Raw genomic sequence first — 14,392 nt, 5'->3', positions numbered from 1 at the left:
CAGCTGAGGCTCGTGCGTATGCTAAGGACTTAGGCTTTCCGCCAGCCAGGGGGTGAGCCCCACACAGCGGGTGAGCTCTTCAGTTCCCTTTGGCTGGTGACAAATCCCCGACCGCCGTTGTCAGCGTCGCTCACTGTAACGCCTCAGCTGGCAGCTGTACGCAGGGCTGGCGCTTGCATTTCGGCAGCCTAGGCAATCGCCTAGGGCACAAGGATTACTGGTGGGCGGCGTTTTGCCGGAGGGGGCGGCAGGCGGCTCCGGTGGAGCTGCCGCAGTTCTGCCTGTGGGCGGTAGCTGCTCGCGCGGCTCCGGTGGACTTCCCGCAGGCACCACTGCGGCAGCTCCACCGGAGCCGCGGGACCAGCGCGCAGGGCGGTGAAATTGCTGTGCGCCTAGGGCACTAAAACCCCTAGCGCCGGTCCTGGCTGTATGTCCCTGGCACAGTGCGAGGCCTGGCCTGACCCAGCAGGAACTGGCGGTGACCCCTGCCCCTTGGCACTGAGTGGCTTGGGGCACATTAACCCTTGGGTTGGTGCTGAGCCCACGAACTGAGCACAAAGGGCTCGGATGTTTCTCTGGCTCTGAGGACGGGCCGCCATTAATGCTAACAACAGGCAGAGCTCGCCAAGCCTGCCGTCCCCACCCACTGCCAGGGACTCCAAGGGGCAGGTACCAGCTCCTGAGGGAAAGGGGGGGGGCACCTGTCCCCTCCCTGCTAATTACAGAGTCTGTCCCCACCACCACACCCCATCCCATTCAGTCTATGTCCTGGCGCCTCCCCAGAACTGGGTGCAGCACAGGGCCCTTGTCAGGGTTCCCTCCCTACTCTGAACTCTGGGGTACAGTTGTGGGGACCCACATGAAAGACCCTCTAAGCTTATTTCTACCAGCTTAGGTTAAAAACTTCCCCAAAGCACAAATTCCTTTCCTTGTCCTTGGACGGTATCGCTGCCACCACCAAGTGATTTACACGAAAATTCAGGAAAAGGTCACTTGGTATTTGTACCCCCAAAATATTCCCCCTTCACCCGCTTTCCTGGGGAGGCTTGAGCATAATCTACCAACCAACTGGTGAGCACAGACCAAACCTTTTATCTTGAGGACACTAAACTCAATCAGGTTCTTAAAAGAAAAACTTTATTATAAAGAAAAAAGGAAAAGCATCACACCTGCAAAATCAGGATGGAAGATAACTTTACAGAGTAATAAAAAGATTTAAAACACAGAGAATTCACCCTCTGGACTCAGCTTCACAGTTACAAAAACAAGAATAAAACTACCTCTTAGCACAGGGAAAATTCACAAGCTAAAATAAAAGATAGTCTAACACATTGCCTTGCCTCACGTGTAATTCTTAGATAGCTTCTGCCAGGTATGTTTTCAGGCGATGTCCCTGCCTGGTTTCTCTCATTATCCGAGGAGGGAACAACCAAAAAAAGAAAGAGCATAAACAACACACACACACACACATATATTAGATTTGAAGGTATCTGCTTTCCTTATTGGTCCTTCTGGTCAGGTGCCAGCCAGGTTATTTGAGCGTCTTACCCCCTTACAGGTAAAGCGATTGAGTACAGCTGCCCTTATCTCTAGGTTTATGACAGCCCTCATTGCGTGGCAAGACCCGTGAGTGAGAGCAAGCCCCCCCACCCCCCACTGACCAAGCTCAGGGCCCCGGTTTGGCTGAGCGCTGCACAGATCCACACTGACACTCACGGTTTACTAGACAAGACAGACAAAGGCAACAGCCTCATTTAACTGATGAGAAACTGAGGCACAAAGTGCTTCGGTGACTTGCCCCAGGTGTCTCACACAGAGCCAGGGCACAACCCAGGAGTCCTGGTTCCCCCCACCCCCCAACTCTAACCCACTATCCCAGTGATATTCAGTGAGAGCTCCCCACTCTTTGGGTAGCCCATTGGCACACGTCTGACAAAAAACACTTGAGCTGCCAACAAATACAACCCCTGAGTGCAAGGTAAGTATTAGTGATTCCATCTTCTAACACAGGTTTCAGCGTAGCAGCCGTGTTAGTCTGTCGCTGCAAAAAGAACAGGCGTACTTGTGGCACCTTAGAGACTAACACATTTATTTTCATGGGCTACAGCCCACTTCATCAGCTTTATCAACATTATTACCCGTGTTTGTGGCACTCGCTAGTGGGAGAGGTGACAGCAACAAGCATGACGAGTGGATTGTAGGCGGTCAGACCAAGGCCCATGCATGCATGAAGATGCTCGTCCATCAGGTGATTGACTTTCTGCTAATGTTCATGGCAGAAAACCCAGCTTTGCAGAGGTACATTGGGCCGAACACGGTTAAAAGCCAGACGCTGGCTATTCTGAAACTGGTCAGCAGACTGAGTCCAGAACTCACAAAGTCCCACATCTCTGGATTTTGCCTTCAAGACATCTGAGCTCTAGAGCCTTACATTTTCTAATAGAAAGGCCCCTTCATTGGTTGAATCAAGAGGGTTCTTTGATTCAGAAGGGTAAGGTCCACCGGCAGAGACAACAAATAAAATCAAATCCTTGGGAATTTTAAAATTCTCAAATCCCATTTTAAAATTTTTGATCAGATTGTTTAGGAATTCGTGCAGCATTTCTATTGAGGTTTCATCTGTCACAACAACATGCAATGTGGGAAAGTGCAACATCTTTCTTGTTAAGTCTGCTTGAAAGATTTCAAGATTCCTCTGACAGGCACACACTTTCTCAAACAGCTCCCTGGCACTGCTTGCACGACTGTGGAGCTGCAAGCTGAAGGAATTCTAGCAACCAGTAATATCGCACAGAAAGGCTACTTGTGACAGCTTTCATAAATTCCAGGAACTTGCAACCTTGGTGGTCTTGTGGTTTGAAAGGATTCTATTATTCCTTTTTGAAGCGCACAACACCTGTATCATGCATCCCACTACTTAACCAACAAACGTCACACTGCAACAGGTCACTGACTTCGGCTGAAATGTCTTGTAAGACAGTTTTATAAAGACAATGTTGCAGGGTAGAAGTTGAGCGGATGGGCAGTGATAGTGTCTCTTTCCCTGTCACGGAGGGACCTCTGTCTGTAACAAGCAAGTTTATTTTCTGCAGACCTAAACCCATTTTTTTCCAAAAAGCCTTTTAACTTTACAAAAATGCTCCTTCCTGTGGGGTAGGTTTCTAATGGTATTAAGCATAAAAATTCTACCTTCAAAATTTCACCATCCTAAAAATCTAACAAGTAGCACTGGCTGGAGGGCGTCACTTAAATCGCTTGATTCGTCCACCACAGGAGCCGTGTCTTTGGTGTTTTTAAATCGGAAAGCAGTGCTGACAGTCAATTCACATAAATTACAAATATCAGCCACTCTTAGCACTACCGTGGAATCGGACAGGGGAACCTGCGTCACACAGGTCACAATGTCAGCTTTGTTTTTACCCCCAGCAAAGAGCTCCTCCAGTGGTTCTAGTGTGCGCTCCTTCACAAGCTTGGCATCCAGGAAAGGCCTTTTCCTTTTAGCGAGTGCCCACGTTCTCCAACGAGAGGCAGCTGTTGCTTTCCCCTGTAAAGTTGCTGATCTCGTGAGAACCTTTCAAGTAGGACCCGAAGACTTCCGATTTTCCATTTTGTCACATTTTGCAGCACCACCAGGTGGCCAGGCCGCATGGACGTGACTGTGCTTTGAGCCAAAGTGGCACCTCCCTGTGTCGACCTTACAGACAGATCCAGTGGTTTGGCAGAGGGAATGCCAAGGCTTTGCCTTTAAATGAGGTGGCATAATAAAGACAAAATCCGCTGTGCAGCTTGGGTTAAATGCTCGGTATTCGCTGGTGACTTTGCAACGTTTACTCCCCCACTCACATTGATTTCCGGCTCCATTTACATCACCAATTATCAAACAGGCAGCGTCCCAACTCAGTCGTAGCCGATGATATCGGAGAACCTAAGCTCCAGTACGTTACTTACTAAGGAAGCCGTAGGCAGCACATCGCTGGCCATGAATTTAGTTACAAACATTTTTTTAAGGTGAGCTGGCGGGTCACATTTGGCCCAGGGGCCGCCATTGAGCATCATTGCACTAACAGCTGGGGTTAGAACCCAGGAGTCCTGGCTCCCAGTCCCCCCCCCGGCCTGTGGCTCTCAACCTTTCCAGACGACTGTGCCCCTTTCAGGAGTCTGATTTGTCTTGCGTACCCTCAAGTTTCACTTAACTTAAAATCAACTTGCTTACTTAACTCAGACATAAAAATACAAAAGTGTCACAGCCACTATTACTGACAAACCGCTGCTTTCTCATTTTCACCATACAATTGTAACATACACTGATTGGAATATAAATATTGCACTTGCATTTCAGTGTACAGTACACAGTGCAGTCTGAAGAAGTCATTGTCTGGATGAAATTTTAGTTTGTACTGACTTGGCTAGTGCTTTTTGTGTAGCCTGTTGTAAAATTAGGCAAATCTCTAGATGCGACAATGCACCCCCGGAAGACCTTGGTGTACCCCAATGGTACACATGCCCCCCGAGAACCACTGGACTAGCCCCCACTCCCCTCCCAGAGCTAAGGCTAGAACCCAGAAGTCCTGGCTCCCAGCCCCCATGTCCCTCACAGACCCTCCAGCAGGGCTAGCACCTTACACCTCAGCACTCCCAGCCCCCTGTGCAGTGGGGTACAGGCTCTCCCTTCTCCCCCCACCATAGCCCAGGCTGCCCCCATCGCCTGAGGGCCCACCTGGTGCACGCTGTACAGCACCTCCCCATAGCAGCAGGGGTCCATGGGGTAGTGGGTGGATCCAGCCATGCGGGCTGTGTGGGTGGGGGCCAAGCCGGACCAGCGAGCACACAGCCCCACATAGACGTCCTCCAGGGGCACGGGAGGCACGTGGGGGGTGGCCCCCAGCACCCCCAGGACAGCGTCGCCGGACAGCACATAGGCCGTGCCACTGCAGTAGGGAGGGAAGGCCCTGGCCGGGTAGGTGGAGGCCGGGACGTGGTGCCGGTTGCCGGGGTCGCGGTTGGGCTGCACCCACCAGTGGATGCGGCCCAGGTAGAGCCGGCGAGGGCTGGGCAGCGCCCCCAGGTGGCGGGCTAGGGCAGGCAGGTTGAGAAAGACGTCGTCGTCGACCTTCACCACAAAGGCGGCGCCAGGGCAGTGGGCGGCTGCCCAGCCCAGCAGCATCATGGTCTTGAGGGTCAGGTTGGCGTAGGTGTCGGCGAAGCGGCCCTGCACCAGGTCTCCGTGGCGCTGGGACTCCTCCTCCAGCCGAGTCTGCTCCTCGCTCGAGCCTGGTGCCCCCAGGGCAAAGAATGTCCGCACTGGATACCCCCCGGCCCAGCGGATGCCCCCCCAGCTGGCACGCACCGCCTGGCGCTGGGCTGTGTGCCCTGGCGCGCTGGCCACCAGCACCAGCAGGAAGGGGGCCCGCGGCTCGCAGCCCTCCACGTTGGGCAGCAGGAAGGAGTCGGAGCCAGGCAAGGGGGGATCTGCGTGCCGGAAACCTCCCCTGCCTCCCAGGAAGGGGGCCAGTGACCACGATAGCAGCTCTTCTCCTGTGCCCCCAACCAGGAGGCTCACAAGTGCCAGCCCCCCCAGCCCTGCCAGCAGGCCCCGCAGAAGCCAGGCAGAGGGGCGCCGGGGCGGGCAGAGCCGGGGGGCCATACAGGGTGAGGGGGGGTCAGCAGGTGGTGGAGGTCGCCTGCGAGAGAGAGAGAGATGGGGGATCACGCACAGAACAACTCCCCAGTGCCCCTGCAGCCCCCCCCAGTATGAGCCCCCCACTACCCCGGCCCACAGCTACCCCGGGCTGGGAGCGCAGTGGATGGGGGTATGGAAATTTGGGGGGATGGGCAGGGCAAGCAGAGGAAGAGGAGGCAGGAGCCGGGGGGGGGGGGGGCGTGGAGAGAAAGGGAGGCAAAGCCCCAGGGGGTCATGGCAGGGGAGGGGCGAGGAGCCGGGGGGGGGGAAGCGGAGGGGGGAAGGGGGCAGGAGCCAGGGGGACGCGGAGGCGGAGGTGGGGGCGGGAGGAAGAGGGGCAGGAGCTGGGGCAGGTACGTGGCAGGGGAGGGGGCAGGGGGCGAGCGGGGGGCCCGGGGACCCGCACTCAGCTCCCGGCCACGCTCCGCTCCGAGCTGCGTCACTGCCCCCCCGGTGGTAGCTCGTGAGCGGTGCGCAGGGATGGGTGTAAGGACCGTGCGTGTGCGCAGTGAAACCCGCAGTGCCCTGCGCAAACCCAGATCCCCAGTCCCGGGAGCGCCCCTGCCTCGCAGACCGGCTTGCACCAGGGGAGCGGCACCCAGGAAAATACAAACCCTAATGGTGGCTGTGTGCACAGACCATCCACCCCCCCACCCAGTCACCCTCAGCCCTCCTCTTCTCCCCAGCTCAGCCCGCCGGGGTGTAGGGCTGGGGGCCCCGGGGGTTCCTGAAGCCAGGCCCCCCCAGCACACCTGGGGCTGCTAGAGCCTGGGCCAGCCCAGTCAGGAGGGGGGAATGCCTGGGACGGGGCATCGGGCTGCACAGCACACGGCAGGACCAGCTCACCGGCCAGGGCCCCCAGGAACACGCCCCACTTGGGGGGTCCATCGCCCCCACAGGAACTACTGGCACCTGTAGGCTGAGAGCCAGGGCTGTTGGGAAGAGGGGCCAGTGGGGAAGGAAATAGCAATCGGCCGCTGGGATCCGTAGCAATGGGAGACAAAGCGCTCCCCGCCAATGGGGTGCCATTAGCCCCCACGGAGTGGGACCATGGGCCTGCAGCCCCCAGCAGCGCTCCCAACAGCACCACCTCTTCCCCCTCCATACACCATGAACTGAGCCCCCCCACCACCACCACATGGCCTGGGAGCTCTCAGGGACAGGGTAATCCCTCCTGCTCCGTGAGAATCTCCCCACCTCAAGCCAGGGAACCCCACGGTGTATGGTGCTATGGGGCGACTCCAGTACACCACCCTCACCCCTCAGGCTATGCTCACCCCCATCCCTCCCAACAGCCGGTCCCCGAGCTGGGCTGAGCAACCATCACCGAGAGGGGCTGGATCAGCAGGGCCAGGGCACGGGTGTCTCATTGCACCATGCTGCCCAACCACTGTGCTGAGAGATGGCGTGTTGCTAGCGGCACTGCCCACGGGGTTAGCCGGACATGGGGCAGGCCCAGGCGGAGCAGAAGATGGTGCTCAGAGACGGGGCATGCAAACCAGCCATGGCCACGGCCCCCTTGCCTGTGGAGGTACCAGAGGTACTGCCAGCAGGACAGAACCATCTCTGCCCCATCCCTGCACTGAGCATGGAGCTCTGGGGCTGGGGTGGATGGGAAGGACAGAACCCAGGAGTCCTGGCTCCCAGCACCCACCCCCCTGCTCTAACCACCAGCCCCCACTCCCCTCCCAGAGCCGGGAAGACAACCCAGGAGTCCTGGCTCCCAGACCCCCACCCTGCAGCAGTCACAGTCAGACAAGAACCCCCCTGGGCTCCCAGACAGGGAGGGGGCTGCGAGGCGCAGGTGCCGGCTCGAAGCCCAGAAAGGAGATAGCGGCTCCTGTTCCACCCACCCAGCTCCTGTCCAGGCCTGGAGAGCTCTGAGCTGCAGCCATATTGAGGCCAGCTCATAGCGTGTGGGGATTCTTCCCATGGCATGTAGGGATTCTCTCCAGTGGGTGTGGGCTCTGGAGGCTGGGCTAGGCCCCCCCACAAGCCCAGAGAAGAAGGGAGCCTCTCTCCCCCTCCCACTCCCTTCCTTCCAGGGCAGTTCCAAGGGGGCTGTTGCCCCCATCCCGGATCCCCTTAGGGGCAGGCAGCCCCTGTGACACTGAACATCTCTCGGCCCCAAGCTGGCCATGAACACACCTGGCCCTCCCCGCCATCCCATTGACAGACCCTCTGCCCAAACCAGAGCCAGGCACACTGGACCGAGATGCCCCAGGTGTAGATAAATCTCTGCATTAAGCAGTTTCGCGTAGCTATATCATTTTCAGATGACTTTGTATTGTGCCCCTTCATATACCCTTGTGTTCAGTAGTTCCATATATAAACTCTACTTTCGTACAACTTTGTATCGAGTCCTTAGATAGAAACTTTGTACTGAGCCTTGGTATAAGGTTATTGCCCCTCAGGACAGTTAAGGTCGAAGAAAAATGTCTCTTTGCTCGGAGTAGAAGCCAGACCCAAGGACAATAAAACGTGCCAAGTGGGCTCACTAGAGAAGCTCAGACACACTGACGGCCTCGGGGGTTAGAAGCCAGCACCTTCCCTTGGAAACACCCTCTGTGCAGCATTGGGACAACACCCAGAAGGAGGCACCACAGATGACCAATGGACACACGCAGATTTTGAATCTGGTGCAGATTTGCTTGAGAGGGAAGCTGCTATGAAGGGGAGGTGTCTTGCAGAGGACCCCGGCTCCACCCCTCCCCCGTCTAACTTACCTGGCCAGTGAAGTTAAGGGGAGCAACTAATTGGTAACAACAATATGGAGTGTGCTTGTGAGTGTGATCTAGATCATACGCAGATGACACAGTGCGGGTTGATACATGTATTACCAAGAAATGTGGCACTTTGCCTTATCCCCCCGGAAAAGATCCTGTGCAGCACTTTAAGTACAACATATGTCCCATCCTCCCCCCGCCCTCCGCTTACAGCAGGAGAGCTGCACCCCTGAGCAGAGACACCCCCTGGTTCTATGCAGGCAGCACCTCCCTCCCAAGGGCCCTGGGCATTGTTTGGCCACCAGACCCGCAGGGCAGCAGCAGAGAGAGATTTGCCCCTCCCCTCCCCGGGAGAGTCACGGAGGGGAAAGAGTCCCTCAGGGAGCCCCCAGCCCTGGGGAGCCCCCCCAGGAATGTGTAAGAGGCAGGAGGATGGGTGTCCAGGGTGCCCGCCCCCTGGATGGAGGGTGAAATTTGAGGTCCCCAAAGCAGCTGCTTCCCAGCATATCCCAGCACATCCAGCACCCCCCAGCGCCCAGGACATGGCCAGGTGCCCCTCACCATGAGATCAGTGACCCCGAGGGTGGGTCAGCCCAGAGGTCAGGACTGGCACCATCCCTGCTCAATGTGTGTGAGGAAGGAGAAAACCCCCAAGGGCCCTTTGCACCCCCACCAGTGGGAGCACCCCTGGCACTGAGGGAATCCCACAGTTCAAGTGCCTAAATAGAGGCCACTGCTGAGGGGATGGGTCAGAGATGGTGCTGTGGGGGAGGTGTGGGGGGCATGGGAGAGGGTACCTGCAACCTCTCACTCAAGTGTCACTCCTGTCGGTGGCCTGTCACTCAGCACCTCCCTCTGGGCCTCTCCCGCTCCCCAGGGTCGGGAGCCAGGGCCTGGCCTGTCACCCCTCTGAGGCCCCGGGCAGGGCTTGGTGGCTGCGCTCTCCTGGCAGGCTGGGGCAGGCAGGATCCAGCAGCTGCAAGGGAGGGACCAGTCGGGGTGCAGAGCCGGCACTTTCTGAGCTGGACCTGCTGGTCCCCTAGAAAATGTCCAAACATGGCCTGTGATTTGAACCATCTCCCCTGGCGGTGCTGAATGGGCCAAACAAAAGCTCACATCTGGGACCCCCAAGGGCTCTGCTTGCTGGGGTCTGGAGACAAGACTCAGGGACCCCCCCTAGAATCGGGGTAGTGGGGAAGCATTTAATCCCCAGCTGCTCAGCTCCTGGACAGTGCTGGCAATGTCAAGCCAGGGGGTCCCAGGCCAGCTCACAGTTCCTGCCCCTGCAGCTCGCCCAGACCCATGTAGTAGGACAGATGTTGGCAGACCCAGGGCAGCACCCTCCCCGCTGCCCCAGCCTGAGGCAGGAGGATGCCGCTCGGTGTCATCTGGCACCCCTTTGAGCTGAGCACGGGATATAATTATGATTAATGACCTGGCATTAGGTTGTCGCTAATACAAGAATGACCAAATCAGGACAGGTCTGAATAGTATTCACGTATACAGCATTGCACGGGATACCATATAATGACCATATAATGATGTGCTAGCAGGAGGGCTAGGACATAGCTGGGATAACATTAATTAGCCCCATGGTACTACACAAGATATGACATCATTAACGCTGTGTCTGTGATGACCTATGATGCTGGGTATGATGTCATTAATGCCATGTCAGCAACATGCTGTGACTCTGGATGTGATGTTAGTGTGTGTTGGTGACGTGCTGTGATGCTGGGTGTGATGTCATTAATTGTGTATCGGCAACGTGCTATAACTCTGGATGTAATGTCATTGTGTGTTGACGATGTGCTGTGCTGTGATGCTGGGTGTGATGTCATTAATACCGTGTTGATGACATGCTATGATGCTGGGTATGATGTCGTCAATGTCGTGTCAGCAATGCGCTGTGTTACGGGATGTGATGTAATTAATGGTGTGTCAGTGATGCGCTGTGATGTTGGGTGTGATGTCATTAACACTGTTTGGGTAACATATTGTTAGGCCTGAATAAAGATATTGCAGACAAAACCAGCTATGCCAACCTGACCAAAGTCAGGCTAACAGAGGTTTGTGAGTAATTCCTGAGTGGAAAACACTGAGAAGCAGCATATCTCACAAGCACTGAGAAAAAGTGAGGTAAGGGAGAGGCTGCCTTCCTGGCATAGTACCAGATGTGCTGTGTTAGGAGCAGACCCTTCAAAGAACTGATAAGAGCCCTAGCTTCCCAGCCTCCTTGTTTTCACTCCCTGGTTTTGTTCTTTGTTTGTTTTGAACTCCCCTACATTTCTAACTTTAAGCATGCATGTATACTAAAGGTGTCTAGTTGTTAGAAGAAGGGAGTGGGTTGCTCCAGTGAATAATTTATGACGTGACGGAACTGTCTATATAGGCTTATACTAAGATGTAAAGAGCAGGCCAGTTCTCTCTGGAGACGAGCTGCTCTCTATTGATGCGTGCACTTGTCAATAAAGAGCTTGTGATCGGACCTTGCTGGTGTTGCCTGTCTCTCTCGCAGTCAGACAACAAACTTTGCCGTCTGGGTTAGAGTCCCCGACATCTTTGGCGACTCCGCCGGGACCCGTCTGACTCTCCGGCGGGGGATCAGACCCTGAGGCAACGCAGCGCGCATCCTCCGGTTTAGAGGAGCCTTGCCTGGTGATCTGATCTCTGCGTCGGTGATAAGGTGTGTTCTGTGAACCAGCTGAAGCTCGAAGAAATCCAGCAACATCCACCTACCCGTTGAGTAGGGTCCAGGTTGTTGGGGTTAGAGTCCCTGACGACTTAGGTCTGGGTTAGAGTCCCAGTCCAGGTCTGGGTTTGAGTCCCAGTCCAGGTTTGCGCAGGATCCAAGTTGTCTGGGTTAGAGTCCCAACCTGGGTCTGAGTCCCAGTCCAGGTGTTCGAGTCCCTGGAGAGGTAAGCGAGCGCTCGACGCGGGGAGGTGGGGGTTAGAGTCCCTTTACCTCGACCCGGGGAAGAGGGGTTAGAGTCCCTTCACGAAGAGCGGTTAGAGTCCCTTCATCAAAATGGGACAAGTTGGCAGTAAGTGTCCAGGGGATGCCCCATTGTCTCTGATACTGAGAGATTGGAAAGAAATTTCTGAGACTGCTGGTCTAGTTAAATTTAAGATGAGAAATCTGTGTTGGATCCAATGGCCATCATTTACCTTTCATTAGTCCCCGACTAGAGACTGGCCGGAGGGTGAAACCTTTTCCACAGATAGGAGGAACTCCTTAAGGGATATTTTGGTTGATCTTAGGCCAGGACAAATGGATTATTTGTTTGTATGGTATAATTATAAACCCATGGAGGGATGGGTAGCTTTTGAAGCTGTTTGTATGGAGAGCTATTGTAAAAAATCCCCCACCATATGCCCCAGAGCCGCACCGGGAGGAGGACAATTTTGTTCCTGTTCTTCCCCGTCTGGTGGAGTGCAAGGATTCAAAAGCAGGTTAGGGACAGTTCAGGGACAGAGGAGAATCAAGGGGGAGCTCAGAGTGATGTTCCCTCATCTTCAGAGGAATCAGACAGCCTCATCCTCTCTGTGCAGCCTCCAGCCAGCCTTTTGCAAACTTGGTCAGGGACTGCTTTTCAAACACCCCCAATATTACAGCAGCCCTCATCCTCGCCCTTGTGGACCCCTACTAGGTTACTTAACTCCATGAGGGAGAATGTTTCTGAGACACCCCTGATATTACAAGCCTCTGTTGAGAACTTATCCAGTTCCACTGGTTGCTGGGGAACATGAGATGGTTTTACCCATACCCTGTTTGCAACTTCAGATTTGTTTAACTGGCAGCGCACTATGCCTCACTTATGAGACAATCCTGAGGCAGTGGAAAGAATGTTCTGCACAATCTTTTTCACTCATGTGCCCACTTGGGCAAATGTAAATCAGTTATTAGATACTCTCATGACAGAAGATGAAAGACAAAAAGTAAAAGAAAAATCTGCAGGTCATTTGAATGCACCTTGGCTAATTACTGACCCTAACTGGAATCCCAATAACCCAGCTCAAAAGACAAAGCTGGATGGATATTTGAAAGCTGTTTTGAATGGTATTAGAGATGAAGGGGAGGCTACTCCAAATTGGAGCAAGGTGACTGCTTGTGTTCAGCGTCCAGACAAGCACCTCTCGACTGATTTGTGAAGTTAAAAAGCATGGGAATTTGAATCCTGAAACTGATCATGGAAAGGAGATGGTTAAAATGGTTTTCATGTCACAATGTGCAAAGGATATTGCAAAGAGATTTAAAGAGCATCCAGACGGTATGTAAGGGAAAAGTTTGTCTAAAGTAGTTAGCATTGCTACTAAAATGTTTAATGGGAGAGAGGAGAAGAAAGAAAAAGAGAAAAGGAAGGAAAGGCAGAAGGATATAAAGGAGCAAGTATCACTGTTGGCAGCAGCAATGACTGGGGGAAGGGGAAGAGGTCACGGATGGAACAGAGGTGGATGAAATGAATGGAAAAAAGAAAAAGCAGCCAGAGGCAGAGGATGTGAATAATGAGTTAGGAGTAGTGGTTGTCATTATTGTGGTGCAGAAGGACATTGGAAAAGAAAAGTTGTTTGTGAATGGATCGGCATTTGTTTGTGAAAGAATCAGACATTCTGGATATGCACTTACTGATAGGCAGACTGTATTAATAGGGGAAGCTCTTTCTCCCGGGGTGAGTGCCCAAGCTGCGGAGTTGAAAGCCCTAACTGCAGCCTGCCTTCATGCTAAAGGGAAAAGGGTTAACATTTCTACTGACTCTAAACATGCCTTTGGGGTGTGTCATGCTACTGGAGCCATTTGGAAGGAGAGAGGATTCATTACTTCCTCAGGATCTCAGATTGCTCATGGAGAAGAGATAGCTGAGTTACTGCAAGCTATCCAAGCCCCTAAAGAAATTGCAGTTATTCACTGCAGGGCTCATACCAGACAGACTGATCCAGTGTCAGTAGGAAATCGTTTTGCAGATGAAGCTGCTAAGGCAGCTGCACTACAAAATACACATTTGACTGTGGGTTCCCCTCTTTTGACTTGGCAACAGCAAGCCCCGGATGGTGAAAAAACAATCTGGTAGAAGTGGGGAGCTAAGCCCAACTCGACAGGACTTTGGGAATGCGATGGTCACTATGTGTTGCCTAAAAGTTATCAGAGTGAGGTGGTGCAACAGATTCACAATAATACACACTTGGGGGCAAACAAAATGGCCCAAATTATCCTAAGATAGTTTGTTTCTCCAGGACTTTATGAGGTAGCCAGGAGAACAGTAGAAAAGTGTGCTGTATGTCAGCAATGTAATCCAAAGGGTGTGAACAAACAAGCACCGCCTGGAGGGGGGCGCAGATGGGCTCATAGGCCCATGCAGCACATTCAAATTGATTTACTGAATTACCCCCCTCAGAAGGAAAGCCAGTCCAAAGCAGTTTGCAAGGTGCTTCTTAATGAGCTCATACCAGGATTTGGCCCTCCTGAAAAATATTATTTCTGACCAGGGAATGCATTTTACAGCAAAAATTTGCAAGAAACTTACTGAAGCAGTTGGAACAAAATGGGTTTTTCATGTTCCCTGGCATCCTCAGAGCTCAGGCCTGGTGGAGCGTATGAATGGAACTCTAAAGATCACCCTAACCAAGTTGTGTAAAAATCTTCAGATGAAATGGACTAAAGTTTTTCCTTTGGCTTTGTATATTGTCCGGACTACCCCGAATACTAGGACTAAGGTAGCACCCTTTAAAATATTTTTTTTAACATGTACCACCTTCTTTTACTTCTCTGGTTTCAATACTTAGTGACACTGATCTGACTTGTGAAACAAAAACTTATGTAAAAGCTTTGCAGCAGCATTTAACTTCATTACAACAGTACTCAGCACAGTCTCAATCTTTACCATTGTGGGAAGCTGTTCATTCTGTTTCGCCAGGTGACCCAGTGTGAATCAAAGCTTACTGAAAGACTTCCACTTCAACTCCAGTGGCTAGGACCGTTCAAGACTAT

The 14,392-nt window shown here is 53.4% G+C and overlaps 1 protein-coding gene across 2 annotated transcripts; it reads right to left on the bottom strand.

Moving 5' to 3' along the window:
* Positions 1–1,115: 1,115 nt before the first annotated feature.
* Positions 1,116–8,256, bottom strand: B3GALT4 (beta-1,3-galactosyltransferase 4). Of its 2 annotated transcripts, none has more exons than XM_050919124.1 (2): positions 6,087–8,256; positions 1,116–5,681 (listed from the first exon to the last, which is right to left on the bottom strand). In XM_050919124.1, the coding sequence occupies exon 2, from the start codon at positions 5,642–5,644 to the stop codon at positions 4,592–4,594; it is 1,053 nt and encodes a 350-aa protein (XP_050775081.1). In that variant the 5' UTR covers positions 5,645–5,681; positions 6,087–8,256; the 3' UTR covers positions 1,116–4,591. The 2 variants fall into 2 exon arrangements, with proteins under 2 accessions (XP_050775081.1, XP_050775082.1); XM_050919125.1 differs by having other exon boundaries at positions 6,295–8,256.
* Positions 8,257–14,392: the final 6,136 nt, after the last annotated feature.

Source organism: Gopherus flavomarginatus, chromosome 12, assembly GCF_025201925.1.
Source record: "Gopherus flavomarginatus isolate rGopFla2 chromosome 12, rGopFla2.mat.asm, whole genome shotgun sequence".
In the NCBI taxonomy this organism is placed as follows: Eukaryota; Metazoa; Chordata; order Testudines; family Testudinidae; genus Gopherus; species Gopherus flavomarginatus.
The sequence above is the reverse complement of the archived record's forward strand: the minus strand, read 5'-3'. Positions and strand labels throughout refer to the sequence as shown.

Coding starts and splice junctions, on each gene's coding strand:
- B3GALT4 (XM_050919124.1), bottom strand. CDS start 5,644: ATGGCCCCCCGGCTCTGCCCGCCCCGGCGCCCCTCTGCCTGGCTTCTG.